Source organism: Numida meleagris, chromosome Z (assembly GCF_002078875.1).
Source record: "Numida meleagris isolate 19003 breed g44 Domestic line chromosome Z, NumMel1.0, whole genome shotgun sequence".
Lineage (NCBI taxonomy): Eukaryota > Metazoa > Chordata > Aves > Galliformes > Numididae > Numida > Numida meleagris.
Genome location: NC_034438.1, coordinates 2204216 through 2229974, shown reverse-complemented (window position 1 = coordinate 2229974; position 25759 = coordinate 2204216). Strand labels below are relative to the sequence as shown.

At 42.2% G+C, this 25759-nt stretch overlaps 1 protein-coding gene across 8 annotated transcripts in view; it reads left to right on the top strand.

Annotated features, from left to right (window-relative positions):
• The window catches only part of CZH18orf25 (chromosome Z C18orf25 homolog), a 40519-nt gene continuing 17150 nt past the window's right edge, over positions 2391-25759 (top strand). The window contains exons 1-5 of one of the 8 annotated variants that reach the window (XM_021380618.1): positions 2399-2559; positions 4027-4150; positions 6484-6620; positions 6785-6985; positions 17470-18286. In XM_021380618.1, coding sequence (XP_021236293.1) covers positions 17563-18286 — 724 coding nt within the window. In that variant the 5' untranslated portion in view covers positions 2399-2559; positions 4027-4150; positions 6484-6620; positions 6785-6985; positions 17470-17562. Of the gene's footprint in view, positions 2560-2651; positions 2738-4026; positions 4151-6483; positions 6621-6784; positions 6986-17469; positions 18287-22846; positions 22898-24548; positions 25270-25759 lie in introns of those variants that run through there. The other 7 variants (XM_021380620.1, XM_021380619.1, XM_021380623.1 and 4 more) reach the window with 7 other exon arrangements.

The following is a 25759-nucleotide window of genomic DNA, read 5'->3' as shown; positions in this document are numbered from 1 at the left end:
GAGGGACCTGAACAGGCTGGAGAAGTGGGAACAGGGGAACCTAATGAGGTTCAACAAGGCCAAGGGCAAGGTGTTGCACTTGGATCAGGGAAATCCCACAAATATGTACAGACTGGGAGAAGAACTCTCTGAGAACAGGGCTGTGGAGATGGACCTGAGGTTTCTGTGGGTGAAAATCTGGCTTGTTCAGACTGGAGAAGACTCTGGGGAGACATCACTGCAGCCTTTCCTTACTTAAGGAGGGCTTACAAGCAGGAGGGGGACCAACGTTTTACACGGGCAGATAGTGACAGGATAAGGGCCAATGGCTTTAAACCAAAATAGGGGAAATTTATGTCAGATGTTAGGAAGAAATTCTTTCCTCAGGGGATAGTGAGGCACTGGCACTGCTGTCCAGAGAAGCTGTTCAAGGCCAGGTTGGATGGGGCTCTGAGCAGTCCGACCTAGTGGGTGGAAACCAGCACACAGCAGGGGGATTGGGATTAGATGATCTTTAATATCCCTTCCAACCTAAACCATTCTGTGATTCTATGAGGTGCTTGCGGACGCTGCCACTGGACTCAAGGGGAATGGGCTCATGAAAAGCCATTCTCCCAGTCTGGAGATGGAGGGAAACTTTTGGCCTTGGGTAGAGATTTGAGCAAGTACAAATAAAGTTTGCTCTCCCTGTAAGGGAAAAAACCTGGAAACATTTAATCGCAACAGCTGCCTTGCAGCCAGCTTTTACTTTAATGTGGGAGCACAGCCCAGGGTCACTCCCACCGTTTTCTAGACACTGTCATATCTCAAGCAAGCAGTGAGATAATTTCCTCCAATTGTCTTTGGGGAAGTACGAATGCTGCAAAGGGGATGTCGCGGTCCCCTGGAAGCTCAGGCTGCACCTCCAGACCCTTCTACAGCTCAAGAATCCTCTGCTGCTTCCCCAGTGATCTTTTCTAGAGGTGTCCCACAGAGGCTCACAGGTATCAGCCACTCTTCATGGTGGATGAGTTCTTATCACTTCCTTGTGGAGATAACTAGTGCTAAAATAATTTCGCTCCTGGCAGATGCAGTCTAAGAGTGATAAAGCAGAGCCAAAGGAGTGCAAAGGAGATGCTAGTTTGTACTCCTTAAATTCCTGGAGGCAGCACTAACACTCAGTTTTCTTCTTCTTCTCCTAATCTTTCAGCCCGTTCTCTCAAAAAATTCAAAATCTTCCCCCTGGTATTTCTCCTAATCTGGCATTTAAAGTCTCAGGCAATAAAGCTTTCACCACTTTCCTTAGGGAGACAATTTTCCAGCCTACGGTTCCCTATTCAAAAGCTTTCCACTCTGATTCTCAGCTTAAACATGCCCTTTCTTAATTTTACCCCATTAAGATCATTACTGTATCACCAGCCTTCTCCCTTCATGCCATTTACTTCATTCAAATATTTACAGATCACTAATGTGTCTCTGCTTAGTTTACTAATTATATTGTACCTATTACATTCAGAATCTCTTTTTATTTTTTTCCTTTCCTTTTGTAATGCCTCCAGGCTCCCGATTCCTTCAGCTGCAGCTCTTTGAGCTCTTTTCCATGTACCACTCCTCTTGCAAACACAAGGCAGATGCTCACCGCCCTCGCCTGCCTTGTTATGTCTTTTTGTACGCCGTCCAAATCTGCATTGCCTGTTCCTTGCTGTGGTGTCCTGACACGTGTGCAACAACATGTGGGTGTCATAGAGTTGTGCCTCTGAAGCGCATCCTTTCCTTCAGAGAGGGATTCTGGACTTTGCCAGAACACTGTTGGGTTCTGAAGGCTGTTTTTAAGTTGGTGGTTGAGCATGGCTTCAGAGATTTGAAGTGGCTCTGTGTTGGAGCCTTCAGCAGCAATGCCTGGGTCTTGTTCCTGCCCTCTGCTTTCTATGCCACCAATACTGGACATGTCCATGAGGCTGAGGCTAGGGAGAATTCATGGATTGATCATCAAATCATAGGATGGTTTGAGTTGGATGGGACCCTTAAAGGCCACGTGGTCCCACTCCCTGCAGTGCACAGGGACACCCACAGCCCCATCAGTGCTCAGAGCCCAGTCCAGCCTGACCTTGGGCGCTCCTGATTCTCCTTAGACGTACCCAAAGGCAGTTTCCCAAGTTCAAGGATGGGATTTAGGAAGGGGGAGAGGCACACACACATTCACGGAGCGGTTGAAGGGAGCTCAGAAACCGCCTGCTCCGACCACGGCGTTGTGCCACCAGCAGCCACCGCAGAGCAGCGTGCCTGAGCTCCCGAGGTGGAAGGCTTTGGGGAGTGGACTGAAGGGATTCCTGCTGGCGGACGGACGGATGGATGGACGGACAGTCCGCCAGCCCGCCGCGCCCCACTCTCCGCCGCAGGGGGGCGCTGTCGGGCGCGGCCGCTCTACGCGGCGCTCGGCTGCTCCGGCGGCGGAAGTGACGGCGCGCAGCGGAGCCCCGCGGCCTCCGCTGACATTTTCTCTGGCGTCGGGGGCGCGGCGGAGACCCGGCTCCTCCCGGCCGCCCATGCTCCAGCTGCTTCCCCCCGGGGGGGAGGCCAGGAGGGGCCTTCGCCGTCCAGGTGAGTCGAACCGACGCGGCCTGCGCTAGCCCGCCGCGCTGGGGCCGGGCCGCTTGGTCGCGGCGGAGCCGTTACCGTTACCCGGCGGCGGGTCCCGGTCTTTCTCTCCTCACCCTGAGGCAGAGCGGAGCGGGCTCCACGGAACGGCCCCCGCTCTGCGCGGCCTCCCGGCCGAGGGGTATGAAAAGCGAGGGCTGCCTGAGGGGGCACCGGGCCGAGCCCGTCGGCACGCACCGGCCGGGCACGGCTGGAGCTCCGCGCGGCCTCGCACGGCGCACCGAAGCGAAACGCGGTGCCCGGCCGGGGTTTGCCCGAGCCCTGCCCCGGTGCGAGCCGTCCGCGGCTCCCGGCGTCCCGCAGCGCTTCGGCCGTGGGTTGGGGATCGGCTGGGGGAAAACTTTGACGCACGCGGCGTGGGGCTGTGCTGGTGTTAGCTCCCACGGTTTTGTGCGGCTTTGGTTACTGTGGGTGCGGCGAGGATAACAGAGGTTATGTGGGAAAAAGTTCGAGTGGTTCGTTGCTTGTCTCGCCCGAGTTCCCTTCACTCTTCTAGCGTTTAATGGGCTGCAGATGTGGCTTTGAGCAAGGAGAATCCGAAGTTCAACTGTGCTGCTTGTTTCTGTTTGAATAAGCAAGAAGGCAGGCTGCACGGACTGGTAGTAGTTATGCTATGTTCTCGATTTCAGAATTGTAACTTTGAGATAATCAGGCAGTTACCGAAGGGCTGCTTGTTGGAAGGCTTGGGTCCTTCTTTTAGCTGAGAGAGCGTAGGTGGTAAAGAGAGTTCCCACTATAGATCTCTGTTCATGTCTGGGTTCATTAATTGTGGAGCTGGGCTACTTGTGTTGGCATCTGCCAGTATCTTCGTGCAGCCGTAACTGCAGCAGCCAAGTTAAATGAGGTCCTGGTTGCAACTAGTCCCGTACTTGAAGCCAGCACAAAGTGCCTTACTGCATTTCGAGGGGCTGTGACAACTTGTATATAGGGGTGCCATGCGTAAATGTAAGTCCCAGTTTCTTGTTTTTACTGGTTGTAATTCTGGCTTTTAGAAAATGAGTGAGCAGTAAATCTCTGAACCATTCATTAATCATCTCTTAAGTGATCGTCTCTTTAAAAACTTAAGTTTTCTTTTTGAACACCCTCCACTCCAAAGAGATTCTAACTCTTCTCAGGTTCTTGTCAAACATACAACCAGATAGTAGTTCCACTCGTAGGCATGTGCTAGGGTATTTCTAGTTCTCTAGGAAAAGTTTTAAATGCAAACAGCATTATTTCTTGCCCTAAAACAGCAGACAAACTTTTAAATTTAAATGTTCGTTTTAAAGTGCTTTTTGTTGCTTAAATCTGTCAGTAATTTCACACTTGACCGTGGTCATGTGCTTCAAATAAGTGGAACCAGGGTATGATGCTCTGTTGAAGCGTTCATTCTGCCTCGGTTAATATCTGTAATTGCTGTTTCTATGATAGAAGAGCTGAAGTCAGGCAGTCCCAGCTGTGCAGCTTCCGCAGGGAAACACTGCCTTTGTGGAGTGAAGGAGTTTGTAGCAGCCGTCGAGGAGAACAGTGAGTTTATGTGGAGTTCAGATCCCAGGTAAACACACAGTGCAAAAGCGGTGAGATAAAGTGCTGTGAACTCATCTGCCTACGAGCAATAGTTCTTAAGCAGTTCTCTGAGTATTTCACAACTCCAGTGATCTGGAGGAGCTTGGTGCTGGTAAAAGAAGCTCCAGTGAGAGTGGTTATGTGGCAACTAATAAATGCTGCTTTCGGGGGTACCAGTAACAGCAGTGTTTTGTCTGGGTGACTAGAAGAGGGACAGAGGGGGTGAGGGAAGGTAGTGCGTGAACATAGGCAGCTAGTATTTATGCTCCAGTATGAGGATAACACTTCTGACTCATTTTTAAGCACTTAAATTTTTAATTATAATGTGTTGACTATTTCTCTTTGCTCTTGAAACTAATTGTGGGTTGGCTAGCATGTAGACATCACAAAAAGCTGCGATGAGGAATTCCTCAGAAATCAGGAAGAGGAAAGGACTGCGGTCTTGCACTTTCAAGAACGTGACACGTGTTGCAGTACAGCCTGACCCTCTGTGTTTGCACTTGATAAGTGCACAAAGGCTGCCCGCTTGGTGAAACCTGAAGGGCACAAACAAGTTGGGAAACGAGTGGAGGCATTAAACTGGGTACTGGGAAAAGGGGAAGGAATCTGAAGACAACCGCAAGGCAGTTGAGAATGGTACACATGCAGTGGTAACCACACGTGCAAACCAAGCTCTGCTCTAACTGATAGAAGAGACATAGGAAGAGTGTTGGTGCATGTTTGATAAATGGGCAGAGCATGCTGGCAGCTGACTGTGGAGGAGGTGGGGGGATTAATGAGGTAAGGTAAGACTAGATGAACAAAGAGTAAATACAGAGAATGAGGAGGGACTTTGAACACTAAGCAGTTGGTGTAAGTTGATCAGTAGGACAAGAAATAATTACCTCGTTTGTCCTGACCCCCATCTTCTTTGTAGGTATTTACCTTTAAAGTGCAAGTTTTTCCACCTTGCCTTGAAGGGCATAAATAGTTTTGTTCACGTTCTTCACTGTCTCTTGTGTGTTATCACATCAACACCCTGCTCCACTGAGGATGCATGTGCCATGCAGGACCTGCAAGGTTACTATCGGCGTCTCACTTAAACATCTGTTAGTGAGGTGGGAGCTTCCACGCACCACACTGATGTGGCTCCAGACTGCACGAGCATTTGGAGCTGCCTGCTGTTGTGGTTTAACCTGGCAAGCAGCTCAGCACTGCGCAGCCTTGTACTCACCACCCCCGCTCCCCACTGGAATAAGGGAGAGAATCAGGAAAAAAAAGGTACAATTCATAGGTTGAGCTGTAAACTGTTTACGAAGACAGAAAAGAAAGAGGGAAATAACAGTAAGGAATATGTCGACACAATAGGTGATGCACGGAGCAATTGCTCACCACCTGCAGACTGATGCCCAGCCAGTCCCTGAGCAGCAGCAGCCTCTCCTGCCCTGCCCAACTCCCCAGTATTTTCTCTTCTTGTCACACGATGTCACACAGTGTAGAAGATCCCTTTGGCCAGTTTAGGTCAGTGTGTCTTGGTTCTGCCCCTTCCCAGCTCCTTGTGCCCCCAGCCCCATTGCTGGCAGGACTCTACGAGAGGCTGAGAAACTGAAATGTCCTTGGCTCTGTGCAGCACTGCTCAGCGGCAGCTAAAACATCCGTGTGTTATCAGTGTTGGTTTTCTTCTAAAGCCAAAACATAGCATCCTATCAGACACGGTGAAGTGGGGAAAAAAATATCCCAGCTGAAACCGGGACACCTGATTACACTCTGGCCAGATTGTTACCCCTAAAAAAAATCCAAGTTTGAAAACTTTTCCAATGAATAGATTATTTCAAGCAACCCGTATTTCACTTTCTGTAACATCTGTTTGTGTCTCGATGGTACTTGTAGACAGAAGTGGATCAGTGATCAGTCTCAGCTTCTGTTTTTACCTGTGTTTGACTAAATGACTTACGTAACTGAAGTGTTGACAGAAATTCAGCAGAAGGCTTAATAACACATTTACCAGATCAAAGTGAAAGATTTAAGCAGCATAGTCGCAAGCTTACAACTAGCACCTCAGAACAGACGCTCTTGGAAAGAAGTTGTGAAACTTGGTAAATCTTTACTGACCTGAACATGAGTAGCAGTGGGGAACCAAAAGTGAAGCAGCAGTAGGAGAGAGGGACTGGCTTAGTGTTGGGATTGAGCTCTGGACAAAGAAGTGTGGTACTCTGCATGCTGCTGTGTTGTTTGCTTGTCTTGCTTCTTTGTGTGCAGGACAGTAAGGAATCTGTGTCCATCTCAGTTTTGCAGTGCACAAAGTGAAGTTCAGCAGGTAACCAATGCTTGTGCCCTTAACAGAGCTGAGCTGCTATGACACTGGAATCTGCTGCAACAAAAATTGCTGCATTTGACTCTGCAAATTGAGAACTAGAAAATGACTTCGACAAACGGGCAATTCTGAGCATAAAGAAAACCTGAAAGATGTAAATAAAAATGTGCGTATAGCATAAGTATTAGCCTCTGCAGCTGCTTTCTCATAAGTCCATCTCTGATCTAGACTGGAGTGCCTGATACAGTGACACTCATTTATTGCTATGAGTTAGAAATTAAATTTGTGGTTGATTGCTCGTTCACACTTGTTTGTGTTCCCTTCTCACAGATCCGATCAGCCCGAGTAGAGTCGGTGCAGTATAGGAATTTCTCCACGGATGTGACTTTGTTTCTGCTGCTCAGGCACGTGTTGATTACTCATTCAGGACTGAAATGAGATGCAGCTCAGCACTGAGGTGTTGCTGTTACACCATTGCAGATGCGTTACTGAAAGCGCAGAGAGGTCAAGTAACGTGCTCATGGTCGTGTGGTGAGTCAGCTTTAGATTCACGGTGGTCCAACACAGTACCCCTTTTTAAGAAAATATTTAGTCTTTTATCAGTTTCACCACTTAATCTGTCTCTTGAATATTCAGACAATAATGTAATTAGCAGAATACTGAACAGGCTTCAGCCTTGTGATAGTCATCTGCAGTAACACGGCTAAAAGCTGTTAGTACTCAATCTGAGAGCTTTTAGATCAGAAGAACAGGTGGTCACTTTAATGAACTGCAAGTATTGAAGACACAAGCCTGCATTTTTTCTTCCGTACGCTTGGATTGTACCCTTGGCTTCGCAGTGTGACTTCTGCAGTGTCCTGCAGAATGCTTTTCAGCTTTTATAAGGAGGCAGAGACTGACTGTGGTTGGATGATGTTCTTGCTACTTTTCTTCTGTAATGTTGTGTTTTCTAGTGCTTGGTCACTAGTCTTTCAAGACTATTTTGGAGAAAGCAAATTTCCCTTCCATTCATCCCAAATGGGCAGAGACCAAGGGACTCACAGTAGCAGAGCTCAGAATAACTAAGAGCCAGACTTCATCATATCAGTTGTCTGTGAAATGATGTGGCTTCCACCATTTCAGTAACTTGTTTTTCATTGAGAACCATCCATTTTCATGATACTGGTTTGCACTGCATGCTCCAAATAATATTGCCTAGCTTGGTGAAGTGAAAAGAGGGAACTTAACATGTTAGCCAGATAAGGTTAAGATAGTACATACTGCTCTCTTGTGCTGTGTCTTTCTAATCAACTGGTAATCTCATGACTCCTCCATTTACTTTCCCACTTCTTGTTCTCTGGGTATGCCAACTCTTGCTATAGAGAGATATCTAAGTATGCTGGCACACGGAGAGATTGGGGGAAGAAGTGATGATGACTAGTTCAACTAGGAAGTTGTCTGTTAATTCCGCAATGTAAGATAAGAGCGTTGTTTTTTAGGAAACATTCTGTTAAGGAGGTAAGCTGGATGAGATGCTGGTAGCCTGAGGCCTCATCTTGTTTAACAAGATGTCTTTTGAAAATGAAGTTATCATTGTGGGAAAGAACGGGCCTGTGCCCATGAGCTGAACTGCTGATAAATACAATTCGTGCTGTCAGTATCTGCGGTTTTTCCAGAGCTTGTTATGTCTTTTGGTTAACACTGTGTAGGCTCTGTGAGGAGCTAATTCAAACAAGCATTTCTCTAAAGATTGTTTTTGAAGTGAAGTTTTACTTTGCATGATTCCAGTTACTGATATTAGTAAGTCATCTTAAAAGTAGTTTACAGCATTTGGATCCCAGGCCATGCTTTATCTACAGCTTATATCAGCCCACTGTCACAAGAGACAGTCCAGACCTTGTTGAATACTGCAGAGAACTCTAGAGAGTATCATACCACAGTTATTAATTTTTGAGGGATTATGCAGCTACAGACCTCACATAATTTGAAAGCTAGCTTGATAACAGACGCTTGATTTCTTCTTTTTGTGTTACAAGATAATGCTTTTTCTACTTTTTAACAGCTGGTGTGAATTTTGCTGTTCTTATGGAATTCATAAAGCTACAGCAGTAATAAAACTTTGTTGGATATAATGCTCCAGACTTAATGGTCTTTTTTCCTTCTACGTTTCCTTTTGCTAGGAAAGTTGCACATACACATCATTTACACATCTTCTATTGCTAATTATTAGTTCTATTCTTAAGAAAGCTCTCCCAGCTGTTCTGAAATAAAGAACAATAATGCCACATAATTCTAGGGTACATAGTGCTTTTATTTAAGGGTAAGTGGGGCTTTTTTCTGTTAATACCTGCCCAGTACCAACAACAACTACTGTCTAGATGGTTTTTTTTTCTCTTTTTATACTAGGTAACTTGATGTTCTCTTAGGTATGCTATTATTTAACTCTTGAAGTCAAATATATGCAAAGCTTTCTGTATGTTTCCCTGTCTTTCTGTTGCTCTTTCAAAGCAGGGGTCAAATTTCTTGAGGTTTGCTGGCTAGGAGTGAACGTAAGAAGTATCTGATAGTAACAACAGTGTTAAGGACATTATTTATAATGCACTTAGAACTGCCTTTTGACCCAGTTAGTTGTGTTTTAGAAATGCCCAGAGTAACTTCTGATCATTTTTTAGAATGAATCTGTGTATACTTTGTACCAACTTCTTCATCTGCTGTTAGTCAAATGCTTGCTCTGAGTTAACCCTCTCCTGCAGTGTCCTTTTTCCTTACCATGCTTTGTTCTCCTTCCATAACAGGCCGTGCCACAGTCTGCTGCTAATTCTGCCTGTGTCCACAGATGTCTGTGGTTGCTATGTCCTGTGAGGATTCCTTTGTTGTTGTTTGTTTTTCTGGAATAGTTCCTTAGGAAACCTTGAATAGGGTGCAGTGTATTGGGATTTGTAAAGATGCAGACTAAAAGGTTGGCTGTCTTTCTACATGTGGTCTTGAGTAGGGTCTGGCAGCACGGGTCAGCTTTTCTAGTGAGAAGCCAGCAGGCTGTTTCCACTGGAGCTGTACCTGTTGCTTACTGATTACTTAGGATATGACAGCCCGGTGTCATGAGCACTTCCTTCAGCAGAGCATGCTAAGCATGTAAAGACTGCATTAGCAGTCTGCTGGACAGCAAGATCAAATGTTCTCTTGTTACTGGTTTAAAAAAAAAAAAAAAGGATCAAAGCTTTGGTGTCAGGAACAGACCAGCAGCAGCTGCTGCTTACTGGTGCTGAAACTTCATAATTTGAAGGCAACGTGTCATTGCCTTTAGGGTATCAATGCTATTTTTTTTCACTAGTACTTCTATTACGATTTCATGTTGCAGCATTTAGATTTTGTACTACTAGCTTAATAGTTAAATAACAAATGAGCATTAGTAGCTTGTGAGTGTGAAAATGACCTGAGGTCTGGGTTTGGCTTGCAGATCCTTTCCAGACTTTGTGTAGAACTTAGACATGCCACCTAATTTCGCCTCTTCAGTTGGCCAGACCATAAAATGGCCATGTTGCTGCCAGATATGACAGGAAGATGCCATGTTTTTGCCTAAAGCAAAACTGCTACTGAATGATGGGTTTTTGAAGCTTTAAAATACCCGAAAGTTGATTTGTATATTTCTTGTATACTAGCATGTCAAATGGGCTGACTGTGAAGTATTTGCAGCTGAACTGTAAACTTGCTTAATATCTCTTTGCTAATTCATCTTTGTTAAGGACAAATGGCTGTCGTAAGCCCATGCAATTTCTAGTTCAGTAACTTTCTCGTCTGGATAACTTTATTATGAGATGCAACAGACAAAGGGAATCACCAACATCAGCTAGAGAAGTAGTGCAAGACAGTGCAGATCTAGCATAAGGTAGGCAGGCAGTCCTGTTCCTGCAAAGGAACAGTTGCAAATAATTGCAAAGCAGCACTTCTCTCAGGCTGGATGTCTGTTTATATAAAACGGCATGGATCAATGGAGGAAGCACGGAATGCATTTATCTTGAGTAACATAAATGAATAGGTAAAATGGGGAAGTTTTGTTAAACTACAAATCTTAGGAGGAGATGGTGCATCCATGTGGCTATCCTTAGTAGGTTGGTCCTGTGCAAGCTAATATGTGGCAGAGCAAAAAAGAAATGAAGCATGACTAGCCCAGCATGGATTTCTTCAACTAGTTTTGTTGAAAGAATCATGAGAATCCATGAGTTTATATCCTACATTTTTAGGAACAGGTTAGTAAAAATAGGCCCCTTGCAGCTGATGGAGCGGAGAGTGCTGTGGACTTTAAATCACTGTGCACCCGAGGAAAAACAAGTTACACTCTGAGAAAGAAATGATATTTTAGAAGATTAAATGCAACCTGTGTGCCTTTGCCTCTGTGCTAATTAATTTATTTTTTCAAGGATTATGATTTTGTGGGATTCCAGTGCAGCTGGTGTATGTTTCTGAAAGTTTGTCTGTCAACTGATAAACTGACTCCTAACTGCTAGTTACATTTTGTTAGGAGGAGGCAGGATATGTGTGTTAAAATTACAATGTGTAGACCTGTATTTAAATGTAAACGCTCGTTTCTTGTTAATGATGAAAAAATTGTTGCTTTTCAGGGTTTCTAAGGATGCTTCACAAACGTTTGCTTTAATATATTTACTTGTAGTTTCTGTTCCGTCTTGTATAATTTGTATATCCAGCCTGCTGAGCACTCAGTAGGAGCAGCCTATTTTTAGCCTTGGTTTGTTTATGCAAAACCAGCTGAAACAGAGCATTAGTTTAATCCTTCCTTCTTTTGTTTCACACCTCAATTCTCTTAGCATGTCTATTGCAAAGGGTCTTATTCTTCAGGATCGCTACCAGGCCTGATTTGTGAATCATCTGATAAAGAGCCAACTCCACTCCCAGAAATGTGCCTTAGGTAGAATTGTGTGCTGGTGAGTCAGCTTCAGGGCAGCGTTTTCAAAGGAACGCTATATAAATTACACAGTATCCATGTGGGGGTGGCTTAGTGTTAGAAGAAATCTGCTCTAGAGCATCGTGCACGCATCCGCACTGAGCTGAGTCAACCGTCTTCAGTCAGATCAAGTGCTGCTTGCGCTTCCGTTAGGTGCAAAGGTATGTGTGGCACTTAGCAGAGAATAGAAGACATCGTGCAAGAATGTGCAGTATGCCAGAGGAGGAGAAAGAATACAAAAGACAGCGCTTGGAAAGACCGGAAAGCACTGCTACTTCCTCCTTTGTCGTGATGCAAATTAGGTGGTTTTTTTTTTTTGTAGCAGCCCGATTATTTGGTTAGTTTTAATGGTGAGGAAGCAATTTGGAGCAGAAAAGAAGGTGTGTTCAACACACGGGTGTACCTAGAAAAGTTGTAGGCAAATACTCAGAAGCGGCCGGTCACCAGTACTCCACATCTTCAGAATCGTGTGATTCTCTGCCAGAGAGTGTGGGATTTGCCAGAATTTTCCCTTCTTGTATTATGAGGGGGACCTGAGTGTTACAGCCAGCTCCTCAGTATCCAGGTCATGTGCTGCTTCTATCCCCTCTCTTTCCCTTTCCCTTAAACACAGAGTCCATCAAGTGCTTTATTCAGGGTTCTTGCTGCTCTTGCCAGAGTGTTTATATTAAAAAAAAATAATAATAAAAGAAGAAGTTGAAAGAAAAATCGACTATTTTATGAAATTTTATTGGACTAAGTAGTATACGTTTGCCTATGACTCTCTTACTTCTTATTCCATCTGTGCTCGATAAACATGAGGTTTTCCACTGGCAATGGAAATAATTGTTTATGTAAATCCGAGTCACTGCATTCTTCACTTTCATATAAATAGAAAAACATTTAGATTTAAGTGATGACATTGGTGTCTATGACATTGCAGCTGTAAGATATATTTCCTCTGGAGGGATCTCTGTAGCTTTGTATTCTAAACAAGTAAATCCTGCGCAGCACTTCAGTTTAACTTCTTATTTATGTAGTCTCAAAACATACTTTATATTATTTTCAGTGAAAATATAGCTAGTTTCTCATTTTTCAAACGATAACTTGTAATGATTGACTTGTGGCGTGAGGAGGTGGGTTCCAATTTTCTTTTTCTTTCAGAGCTAAAAGGGTACTAAAAGACAATGTTCTGCTGGATATATTTTGATCTAAAAATTCTTAGAACTGACATGAGAATGGTCATAAGCAAGGAAAAATGGTTTGCTCAATTCTGAGTAAGAGGACACTGTGAAATCTGCTTTAGTGCAGGTCTTCAGAATGCGACTGGGCATGGTGGTAGTTATGCTCATCTAGGTTCCTTTTCCATGACGGGTTGGACCAGGTGATCTTTTGAGGTTCCTTCCAGTCTGGGCTGTTCTGTGAAATGCGTCGGTAGTAAGCTAAACTGACTTTTAAGAGAAAGCTGCTGTAGGAAACTCAGTTCTTCTGAAGTAAGAATCTGTCGTACCCACAGCTGCTGAGGGTCAGAGATGGTTTGCACTTTGTATACGTTGGGGATTCTTTATTATGAACGAGTTCAATAACAGCTAAAAAGATGATGTACAATTAAAGTGAAGCTATGGTGATGTTTATGAAGTGTGTCTGGCCTTATCATGTTTTTGGGTGAAACTCATTTCCTACTGATATGATGATTTGCAATTCTAAAGAACATTGATTTTGCTGAGAACAAAACAAGCAAAAATCCTATGAAGGATGTGTATGTCGTCAGTTATTGATTGATAAAGAGCATGCCTGCCACCCTTGATACAGTTCTTTGTGTGGCAGTGTTTATTAATAACATAAACTTTACAACAGTTGTTCTTAGAATCATTGTTATTCAGGAACTACTAATACCTATGTGTTTAAATTTCACTTTCTGCTTTTTGATCAGTTTTTTGTCTTCAGAAATCTCTTACCAGATGAAACAGTGCTATGAAAGAAACTCTTCAGTAACCCTTCCTGTGTGCAGTTGGCGTTCAAGGTGTGATGGGGTCAAGCAGCAGGTAGTTTTCCATCAGATTTGTTTTTATCTGAAGGGATAAGTTGTTCCTTGCCCTCCATTCCCTTGTCTTATTGCCAGCTCTGGTGGGACGTTTTTTGTTTTCTGGTTTCGTTTTCTTCTGACTTAGTGAAGTGAATTCACCCAAGAAAGGGTGAACAAACTTTGGTGCAAAGGAGGGAACAGAACTGCTCAGTTGTGAGTAGGGGGTAAAAAAGGATCTGGATTGATGACATTGTTAGGTTGGTTGTGTTGTCTCTGCTGAGCTGACCTTTGGAATCCTTCTGGCTTTCTTCACAGAAGTGCATTTTTCTAAGAGTACAGATGATGTGCCTTTACAAACGACTACGTGATTTAAAAGTCTCTCCCATGTGAAGTTGTGGGTAGATATTTAAAAGTTTCTGCATGCTGGTACTTTGTATGGTTAAAAAGTAAAATCGAGCACAGAAGTTCTTGCAGAATTTCTTTTTTGTATCAATATCTGTGCGTCAAAAAAAGGAGAACGACATTTCTGAGCAATGTCTAATTAAGTATTCAGCTGTGTCTGTAAGCTTTAATTATTTTTTCAGTGCTATATTCTCATTTCGGAAGGAAGCTGGTCTTTCTCTAATTCTACCTTGAGATCACCTTTTTTAATGCTAGTTCTAGAAAAGAGAGTGGCAAGAAAGAGCAGGACTTTTTTCAGTGTTCCTCTTTATGATCTACACATTTATCAGTCCGAACTAAGTCAGTTTTTATTTTGAGATGTTGCTTTCCTTGGGATAGATATCTTATTCCCCCCACTGTCTGCAGCAAAGTCTGTGTGAGTCACGACAGACCCTCTTCCCTTGAGGTAAATATGGAGTTGTTCTTTTACATACATACTAATGCTAGAATTACTGCAGATATGAGGTAAGCCGGTAGGACTTACTGTCCATGGCATCTGGAGCCACTGAGGAAGGTGATGGTTGTCATTAATATCTCTACCACCTGTGAAACCTCCTGGTGTTTTCGGGAGAGGTTCCTGCTGGCTGGAGAGAGGCAGACACTGCACCAAGGTCTCGGAGGAGGATCTGGTCAGCATCACCTCAGTGCCAGGAAAATCACGGTGCAGGTTCTCCTGGAGGCCGGTCACCAGCTTAGTTTGTTCAGAGGAGGCTGGGAGGAGGGGCTGTCTGTAAACATGCTAAAAATCTGACAGGACAAGGCTACGGCCAACCTGACCTGATCGGTCCTGAGCGGGCAGGAGTTCGGAGCAGACACCGTTGGACCAGCTCCTTTGCACAGGAAATTTCTGTGATTCCATGACTGACAGAACTTGGTTCGTTAAAGCTTGGGTTTTTTTGGTGTTTTCCATAGAATCGTATGAGTTGCAAAGGCCATTTAAAGGCCATCTCTAGTCCAGCTCCCCTGCAATGAACAGGGCCTTCTACAGCTAGATCAGATGCTTTTGCAGCAGGAGTTGGAAGAGGTCTGGCATGGTTTGAGTAGTCAAAATGAGATCCTACTTAGTAATAATAAAAAAAAGCTTCTTATCATAATTACATTCTTATCAAGGTCACAAGACGTAGATGAAACTTGTTTTTCTATTTCCTGGCTGGTAGGCTAGCAAAATGGAAAGTCAAGTACTGATATTATTGTATTCCCTTTGGGAGCCCTGGAGTAGATGATGTTCCCAAATAAGACGCTTGTGAAAAATGAATCTCTAGTTCATTTTGGCTGCCCGTTAGCTTTGTGTTGAGCTCCGTCCTTTGTGCTAAAAGGATGGATGGTGCAAAAGCAGTCCTATGGTTCCTAGCTTGAACTTCAAAATGCATTTCTTTCGGCCAGCTAGTTATTCTCTTTTTATGTATTTGAGCAACCAAATTTTTCCTTGCGTAAGCAGAAATCAAATTTCAACCTTCTTGGGAAAGGTGTTTTTCTTTTCAAAGAATATTACCACAGGGAAAGCCGGGAGTTAGTTGCACTAGCATATATGTACTACACACCCCACTGTGTGTAACTCTTGGCAAGTCGTTCAGTCATCAAGTATGTTTGTCTTTAAAATAGGAAAATTATTTGATAAAGTGGATTTGCAGATGAAATGTGTAGACATACTGTTTTTATTACAGTATTGGGATGCCTTTGTCTCGGAACATGTGTATTCATCATGTGGGTTTGTTGGTATTGTGCTGTGGCCAAGAAAATAAATGAGTTCGTATATGATATTTATTACTTACCTTAAATTACCATCTCCATAAAATCTTTTTTTTTTTTTAAGTTGTTTTCAAGAGAATTTTACTCAGTGCAAGAATTGGAGACGTTTTCCTTTATATACACTTTCCTATGTTTTTTCTTCTTTTTTCTTGATGGAAAACAGCCTTTTTACTGTTTTTTCCTTTTTTTTTTTTTTTGGTATTCAGTAGGCCTGGAGTTGTCATCCCTGTCTTTCTTGTGCTGTTATTAACTAAGCTTTCTTTCCATAACTGGTGTTTCCCATAACTATTTTTCTGATTCTCTTGCATCATTTCATTCATTAGCCTGAAGGAATCACAAGCTCTATTTTAATACTCTTTTGAAATGAAGTTTCAAAGTGAGATGGGGCAAATAGCACAATCGAGAGCTTTTGACAGAACCTTTCTAAGTCTTGCTCTGTCCTACAGATAAGCAGCATGCAGTTAGAGGCAGCTTGGGATGGATTGGGAAACTGAAGGAGGATAGGTGGGATGGAAAAATCTTTCAAAGCCATCCATGCTCTCTCAGGCTACCGAAGTACTGATCACTCTTTTCCACCAAAATGTATTTTTCTAAACAGTAGATTGCAGCTTAATGCTGCTTTTCCTTATGTGTCTTTGAAGTGCCATACGTTTATTTTTCACTGTTGTAAACCCGTGAGCAATTTGTTCCATACAATTCATCTGCAAGTGAATGTGGTAACTGAAAGGTCTTCCTTCACTTTATTCTGCTTTGAATCAAGATTTGGGTCAAAGGCAGAGTGTGAAAAGTTAAGATAAAATGATAAATACTGTATAGCTTTAAAAAAAAAAATTTCCCTGAGGATGCTCTAGGTGCTTCTTAGTTGATAATGTGCAAGTTATCAGTCAAATCAGTAGCTTGATTTTCATACTTGTGCTGAAGAAATGCAATTTATTTTAATACAATTTAAAGTAAATGTAGGAGAGTGGTGTGGGTGGATGCTTTTTCTTGCTTGCAGCCCATGCTATTTGATGCTGTTTTCCTGGCAGCTTCAGGAGAGAGACTAGGCCAGCTCGTGGGTTCTCATGCAGCCAGGGCTTGTAGGCAGCCTTTCAAGGAGCGCCTGAGCGATGTTTTAAATGCTCCTCATAAGCCTTTACACATGGCTTACCAGCATTTCTCCCCGCTGAGAAGAAATCTTCATTATACGTAGCCAAGGCTTCTAAAGACATTGCCTGAAGTGTTGTAAATCCCATGTCCCCGAGAATATGGTGTCACTTTGTAGTCTTGCTCTGTAATGTTCAGCAGCAGCTTGGTTTCAAGCCAAGACGTCTGGGTTTCTTTTACGCCACGTTGGTGCTGTAAGTTTGTCAATTACCATAAAAACATTATAAAAATCATAAAGTTTGAAGTCCTGATCAACTGAAAATAGATTTCTTATAGATATAGAAACAGACCTGTATTCTGGTCTGTTCAGGCAGATGGCTACCAAGACTGGGAATTTTCACTCTGGCTTTGTTCCTAAGTGCTAAAATTCTCCATTAAAATGTGTAAAGTTCTTGGTGAAGAAGTTAGCATACGTTGCTTCGAATGCATTGGTTTAAATTTTACAAAGAAAATGTTTAGAGAGACTTCTGTCATTTTCTGATCTGCTCTGGTGTTCCAGTGAGGTGAGCTGCATTTGATGTGATTCCAACCCTATCTTTTACAAATACGAAAAAAGGAGGAATAGATTGGTGTAACAGGATGAGTTCACAAGGAAAAGTAAATAAAGAAAGCCGATGTGGAATTGAGTCATGCTGCCTGTAACTGAAAGCAACTAGTGGATTAGGTAATACTGTGAAGACTGGGACTGAGTGAGTTGCTTGGGTAAATTATTCTTACCGTTCTGTTCTTGTGCAGGCTGCTGTACTGCTGAAAACCGTAACTAGCTGACCCCATCTTCCAGTCTGCGTGCTCCATGCTTTGAGACCGGGAGGACCTTGATGTTTTGAAATGAAGATGGAGGCAGTGGGAAAAGCAGAAGAACTTTTGGATTCAGAAGTTCCACCAAAGGCTTCTGAGAAGCAAGAGACAGCTCCTGATGAAGATGGACCTATAGAACTGGAGACACATACTCAGAAAGACAGCGTGCCCACTGCATCAGACTCGGCAGTGCTCTCTTCGATGCCTTGCTTACTGATGGAACTGAGGCGAGACTCCTCGGAGTCTCAGCTAGCATCCACCGAGAGTGACAAGCCAACGGGTGGTCGAGTTTATGAGAGTGACTCTTCTAATCATTGCATGCTTTCTCCTTCTTCCAGTGGGCATTTGGCTGACTCAGATACGTTGTCTTCCACGGAAGAGAACGAGCCCTGTCAAGCTGAAGCTGCTGTGGAGGGGGACCCTTCTGGGGTCTCCGGGGCTGCAGCTGGGAGGAAATCCAGGCGATCCAGGTCCGAAAGTGAAACTTCAACAATGGCTGCCAAGAAAAACCGACAGTCTGTCGATAAGCAGAATGGTCGAGTTACCAAGGTAAAAGGTCACCGAAGCCAAAAGCACAAAGAAAGAATCCGGCTGTTAAGGCAGAAACGGGAGGCAGCTGCTCGCAAGAAGTACAACCTGCTGCAGGACAGCAGTACCAGCGATAGTGACCTGACGTGTGACTCGAGCACGAGTTCATCAGATGATGATGAAGAGGTTTCAGGGAGCAGCAAGACAATCACTGCAGAGATACCAGGTAGAGGATGTTTTTTAAACTGAACTGTAACGCATCTGGCAACATTTCTCAGCTGTCATGCTAAGTTAGATGAGTGACACTTGAGAAAACCCAGGAGAACTGCAGCTCTGTGTAAATTTGAAGACTGCAGTATATTAACAAGATATGGGCAAATTTTAAAATCTGTTCTGAGGTGTTAGTGCACTTTTGCACGCCAACAAATTATAGAAGTGGTAAATTGGAGGAAGGACTGTCTTTGAATTCTGGAATTTTCAGATCTTTTCCTTTGTAAGCCTATATGAATTCCTATCAGTGCTGTTAAATCCCATTAGATGGTGATAATCTAATAAATACATTCTTAAGATAAGTGGCCAGCTTTGCTTTAATATACTAAGACCACAGCTTGGCAGCTGTGTTTGAAACGATATAGCATACCTCTTGCCTGTGTTACAGTAAGGCCCTACTCACTACTGCACTTGTGCTGTGCTTTCAGCTCTCCGTTTCAGTGCATGACAAATCTACTTAGCCGTATTGCAAATTCTTGCAGATTGCAGCTGGTCACCTATTTTAGGACATAAATATGAATTTGTTTACACAGGTGCCCAATCTGTTTCCAGTTACAAATTTGCAGCATTTCAGACAAAGCTGTTTCCATTTTCCTATGTGATGAGAATCTACGACATCTATGTTTTCAATTTTCTGAAACATCCGTGCTAAAAGATTGGAGGCAGCAAATTATAGGGAGGTTCTTACAGTTTTATTAGTTGAAAGAAGGGTGAATTCTTAAAGGTTCTTGTCTGTTGAGTCGTCGTTTTATTAGCCCAAGTGCCATGGACAGGATTTTGTGTACTGCTCTTACAGAATACTATACCGTAGAAGCATCGTCATATGACAATCAGAAATAAAATTACATAAGAATAAAGTTTTTGGCTTGCCAATTTTCACTGAGTTACCTGACTTTTTTGCCTTTTGTGCTAGATTTTTTTTTTGAGATAAGTTTAAGTTTACATAGGGCAAGAGAACTTAAAGGAAAACTGCAGTAGCTGGTCTTCAGTTTCTGAACTAATGTTTACTAGATGTCTTATTTAAAATATCTGCATCAGATTTTGCAAATAATGGTCACTGTTCTAACTAGCCTGATGACAGTGGACAATTCTGTCACCATGAGGACTGGCCTTTCTCCCACACATTGCTAGGAAGCAGGTTGCTCAAAGGAAGTTAATGTTTATTTATTACTGGAAAGTCTGGGAAAGGCATATTCTTCTTATAATGTGTAATAAACTTTAATAGATACTCTAAGATTATTTTTGCCAATTTAGTAGTTGGTCAAACTTCTAGTTTTCATAGCTCTGTGCCTTTCTTTTTTTTTACTTCATTTACACTTTACTGGGCAATTAAGACTTAATGTAAAGCCCATGGAAGAAAACTTTTCTTTCCTCAAGTTTTGAGACAGGTCAACTCCTCCACTCCCAAAAAAGCCTCACCAAATCCACCAAGGTATATACTTTATGAAGTCATGAAGCACCTTCTGACCCAGAAAGGTCCCACTTGGTATTCTTCAGATCTGCCTAGATTTCTGACTTGCATTGCTGAGATTGGAAATCACTCTTGAGTACTTTTCTGTGCCACTGAGCTCCAATATTTGAGCCTAGGTCATACTGTGAGAGATGTGTAGTGAAAAGATCCCACTGTAGTATATGGAAAACTTGTAAATTTAATGATTATTAAACCAAGGCCTGATTTTTGCCTCCGCTGCACCGTGTGGGTGTGCAAAAGCCAGCCTGGAGAACAGTGACCTTTATTGTTAGTTCATAGCTCCTATCATCCATGTAATACGAAATTACATTACGACATTAAAACCCTGGAAATAGGCACAATGCATGCCTGTCAGATTGTGGTTTTCCTTTAGACAGAAACATCTTTGGTTGGTAGGAAACTGGCTGTTAGTACAAGAGAAAAACATGCTCAACAGAGATAAGGACAAAGGTAGCCAAAAATGCATCCCGTGCTCCTTTGGGTCAGTAAAGCGTGGTCTTCACAGATGCAGTGGAGCTGTAAGCCTGGCAGGGATTCCCTGTGCTCCATGCAGTGGCAGGTCCATGGGCTGCCTGCAGTCCCTCTCGTTGTGCTTACAGAGAGCTTAGCTGAAGTTACTTTTCTGAATAGAAAGCGTTTTTAGCGCTCTTAGCTCTAAACAGCCTCAAAAGTTAGGAGTTAACAATTAGAAAATAAAACAGGGCAATGAAAAGCTTTCCTGGAAATTCAGCCATGGGTATCCTCAGCACAGAGTCAAAAAGTGATAGATTTCATTTTTAACTTCACGCTTGAACTTCATTGTCAAGAAACTGCAATGCATCTGTCAGGACATAAGCATGAAAAAGCATTTTCATTTACTTTTGAGAAAGTATGTACACCTCGATGCGGAGGAGTTTGTGTTTCCCGTAGTCTTACTGTATTTGGACACCTTAGCAGTAGTGTTTGTTTCAGGCTCTATGTGGCTTATTACTGGGACAGATATTCAAACCTGCCTGTTGTCTGGAAAATGGCTTTGCCAGCAGAGATGCTCTAAAACTTTTAGTGATAGTTCATTTAGTACAACCTTTACGACAGAGGCAGTTTACTTGGGGAAAGTCTGAAATTTAAAGTGCCAAATTTGAGAATACGATAATTTTTCTGTGTCACTAAACCACTTCCATCCTAACAGTGCAATCATTTTTTTTTTTTTCAAACCATTCACACAACGGATTCTGAAATACATTAGGACAGATGAGTAAGATAAGAAAAATATTCAGTTAGATGCATGATGGTGCCATGAACAGACGTAGCATTATTAGCTTCGTTTAGTTGTGCATGCGCCCAAGTCGTGAACTAAGCAGTTGTGCAGTAGAGTCAGTTCTCTGCTGAGCTTCATTAAAATGCTCTGGCTTGTTTTTCTTCTCCACAAAGATTGAAGAGTAAAGAGCTGAGATCTGATTGGGGATTCAGTAGGAACTAAGGACAACGTGATGTGTTATTCTTAACTTCACACCATATTATATATATTCAACCTGAAAATCGAGGTTCAATCTAAACTTCTTGGATGCTACTGAGAATTTTTTCACTGACCTGAGCAGTTGAAAGTTTGTGCTCTTTATTTCATTCAGTGCAATATTCTTTAATTATTGCAGCTGAGGAATAATCTATTATATCTTAATGTCTGAGCCTCTCTGTTGGCATTTAAAATTGTACTGTTTGTTAAGAAGTACTCGGTAGCATTCACTTCAGGCATAAGAAGATGACCTTTGAGTCCTGAAACAGGTTCTGCTAGACTTACTGCTACTGAAAAATTCTCCTTGAAACAATTTCAAATTTAATCATGCAAATTAACTCTAAATGAAATTAGCATGAGAACGAGTCTAGGAATCAATATTTAATTCTTATTAAATGCTTTTATTTGGAAGAAGGAAGGGTTTTTTAACAAGTCATAATGTGGAAAAAATGGTTATTTCACCACCATTGCGCTTTCTGCAGCGCAAATTGAAGTCTGCATTGAAATAGTGGAGACTCATCTCACAGGCTTTCAGAAATCTGTTCAAGCACTGATGCTGAAGAAGGTATTGCAGCTGACTGGTTTGAAAAAGAGAAGGAAAAAAAAGGATTTGTAATATGCAGAAATCTAAAGAGAGGAGCACAGTATGTGCGAGCCAGTGTACTTCCTCCTAAGATTAGCGCACGGAACTTGGATGAAGCGTCTGCCAAGGGGTGAGTTTTACTGGAGTTGCACACAGTGATATAAGAATAGGGAAGAATCAGAGATTTGCAGTCAGATACTCATTTGGAAAGGCACGGTAGCAAATGCCTGTGCATGGTCCACCATTGCTAACTAGAATGAAGATGCAGTGTATCTTCTTAACTGTTATGTTGTCTGATCCCTTAAATTAAATAACTTTAAACACGGTGATTATTTGGATAGTACTTAACATCCCATAAAGAGACAGCATTGGGAATTTCTTAGGTGCTGTTCTGCAGGAGACACTGTCTTGGCATAGCTTCTAAAATGGCTGGTCTGCAAGCTTACAGTTAGCAATGGGACCGGTTTGATAAATGCTAGCTCTTTAATATAATAAACAGAAATGCATTTTTGGACTTAATTTTTTTTTTAACACCAAAGATCATTAGTAAAGAAGTCAGTAGAACAGCACGGGGAGCGTTTGACGCTGATTGATTTGCTGCCACTGTCAACTGTAGATACGCTAGGATGCCTTGAAAAAAACTATATTGCTGGGTAATATATCTTTCAATACGTAGTCCCTTTAGTTTAGAAAACAGTTTTGTCAGCTTTGACTGTGGTAATTCATTCTTAACTTTAAAAGCCTGGCTTATTTTATATCACATACCACTATCAATAGTAGTTTTTATTTAGATGGCAGTTAAAACTTGCTTAACATCACTTAAAGGTGTCTACTCTTAAACCAGTGAAAGGCAGAAAGTTTAGTTCTTTTGTCTTGGGATAAGATCCTTGACTGAAGAATAAATAGAACCACATTGGATGTTTAGCATTAGGAGTATGCGAACAGAGTAATGTATTTTTTTCTTTTTTAGGGGGCCAAATGACATATAATATACAAAAGGAACTACATTTTAGGAAAAAAGGTACTATTTTACTTGATTATTTTCAGTTAAATGCCATCATAGAGATGGAAGATAATTACTAGAAGGCAGTTTATTTTTGAGCAGAGGACTGAAATGCTGAATTTCCAGTTTATCTGACAGGTAAACAGATAGGAGGAGACTTCCAAAGTAGGGTCTTAAATGGAACGTCTCTGCCCCTCAAGTGGTAGCATTGCTATGGCTTGGAAATAAAAAGAGAATAATCCTGGGCTTTGTTTAGTTGTTGCTTCCTGAAAGACTTATGTATACCTCATTTAGATAGCCTCTAAAGAATGTATTGTTTAAGTGATGCTGTAATTTCACATACACAGTTTGATCCCAATAAAGAGTTAGTGCCTTATGCTTTTATTAGTAGTCTTTGCTAAGGTTGTGCAATGAGTTCTCTCGTTCTTGGGATATTTTCTACTAGTTTTAAATGAGAGGATCCTACAAGTTTCTTGTTAACAAATCACTGTTTAGATAGCTGCTTTGTATAGTTGAATGTGATGCTTGTCTCATTCTGAAATTACTGTAGGTAATGTTCGTGTGCTAGGACAGCATGCAGGCATTGCTTGTTGTCTCTCAGACAGGTCCAAAGCCCAGCTTTCCTGGGGTTTGTTGCTTCCTAGAGGCTTCCCGAGTGAACTAGAAAAGGCAGTGGTGTCTGTATGTTTTTCAGTTGACATGTAGAGTAAGATCATGAGGATGGCTTTGTCTTCTTGCTGCTAAAGTTCTTCCTGGTAATCCTAAAGTCATTTCGCCAACGTTTTTGCTAGATGGAGGGAGAACAACTTCCTTCCAGCTTTGCCCAGTCTGTTTATTTTGCATTGACTAGAAGAAGTCACGTGAGAAATTTTGCATGGCCAGCTGGTAATTCTCAAGATGAAGGGCACACTTGGTTTGGTGTGTGAGGCTTGTCGTTGGCATCCGCATCGTCACTCGGACCTGTCCTGTGGGTCATTCCTCTAGCTGTGTTTGCCCATCAGACCCAACAAAAGTTGCTTCCACCTCATGTATGGGCATAGTATTCATGTATCTTTGTGCTTATATGTATGTTTCTGTTGTGTCTTCATTGGTGTTGAGTATTTTTTTCCAAAATTAAACCAAGAGCGCTAAGGTTTGGGCTTGGCTACTTCAGGCCCTGCAGTCACTGTGCTGGCCTTCATCTCTGTTACTGCGTGCAGTTTTGTGTGCATTTTATCAGCCTGCTACAAAAGGGTTCAAGTATCTAAGTAAAACAAGTATAACTATTCAGATTTATCAGTTAAAACAGTAGTCTATTGGATCGCAGCTTAACAGAAGTAAACCTCTTGATGCTGGATGATGTTTTGGATACCTTCAGTGGAAATCAAAATTGGAAGGGAATTGGGCTAATTTGTTTTATAAAACAAATGAGGTCGTTGTGACAGAATCGTCTGAGAATTCTAGAATAAGAGTAATTTTGAAGCCAAAATTTATTACAGCCTCAGTGAGTGCAAAATGTTATTTATTTTGACATGAATAATGTTGGTTAATTTGATATTTGCTAATTCCTCCCCTGTGTTAATATCCAAGGGACGCAATTAGAAAAGTTTGTTTTCCTAACATGCCTTAATAAACAGTATGATGTTCTTACTTAATGATGTCTTATCAAATGGCCTCAATGTCTTTAAAGCTGGCTTCAGTCGTGCTGGGGGATCTGGAGGAGCGACCAGGGAAATTCCAGGATTGCTTGACAGGGGCACCGTGTGGGATAGGAACTGCATAGGCAATGTCCTGGAAGAGGCCATGAACTGCTTTGCCGAGATGCAGAGGCAGACAGAGGAGAAATTTCGCATGTGGATAGAAAAGCTAACCCGTCTTGACACGGATGAAGAAAGCAAGCAGCAACTGGAGCCCAGGGAACCTAAAATGCAACTAGTTGGCCAAAGAGTCCCCCCTACCGCACAGTCAGGGGCTTTCTTACAGATGCCTGATAGCCAAGTACTTCCTCAGCAGTCGTTTAATTCTTACGTGGGCTATCAAAATGTCGATGCTACGCTAGAGTTTCCAGCGACTTTTAATAACAATTTTCCACCTATCTTTCCAGAGAATGGGAATATTGCAGAGCCTGATTTGAATCAATCATAAACTTAAAAAAAATAATATATATATATATATCGTATCTTCGCAATTTTGATGTTACTTTGGATTATGCTAAAAACAAGGTTTGCTTTTCTCTTCGTATTTATTTGTTTTGTTTTTCCCTTTTTGGGTTTGACTACCATGGTAACTTTGTTTTAATTTATAGAGAATATATATATAGTTTAAATTAAAAGATATATATATACAAAAACAGAAAACAAAACACAGCATACCTATGTGCATGTGCCAGCACAGACGTAAAACACCTGTAAAGGGAGGGGGTGGGTGGGGAAACGCTGTGGGCTTTCATCACCTGACTTGGGAAGATATTAAGTTAGAATCCTTGTTTAAATACTCCAGAAGCCATAGAGCTACGTTTGTTACAATGGGAGCATTTAGACTGTTCCTCCGAATGCTCTTCTTGCATGTCAAAATGTTTATATAAGGAAATAAGTTTTATGTTTAAAGATGTACCCTAGGGAACCAGACTAGATGCAGACCCGTAACATCTCCTTAACTCTGTGTTCACTCCCAAGTTCTGCAGCTTGGATACAGCGCTCGTTACTTTTTCTTCTTCCTTTTCAGGCAGAAGTAATAAGTAAGCTTACCCTAAAGATTTAGCTATGTATAACCAATGTGCACAACTGACTTTCTGTCTCCTGTTTAGTAGATCATTTCTGTCCGGAGTTTTTATTAATGTCACTGCTGTGTTGCGTATGGCGTATTTATGGAAGCAGCTGTCTTTACACCGTGTGCAAAAAT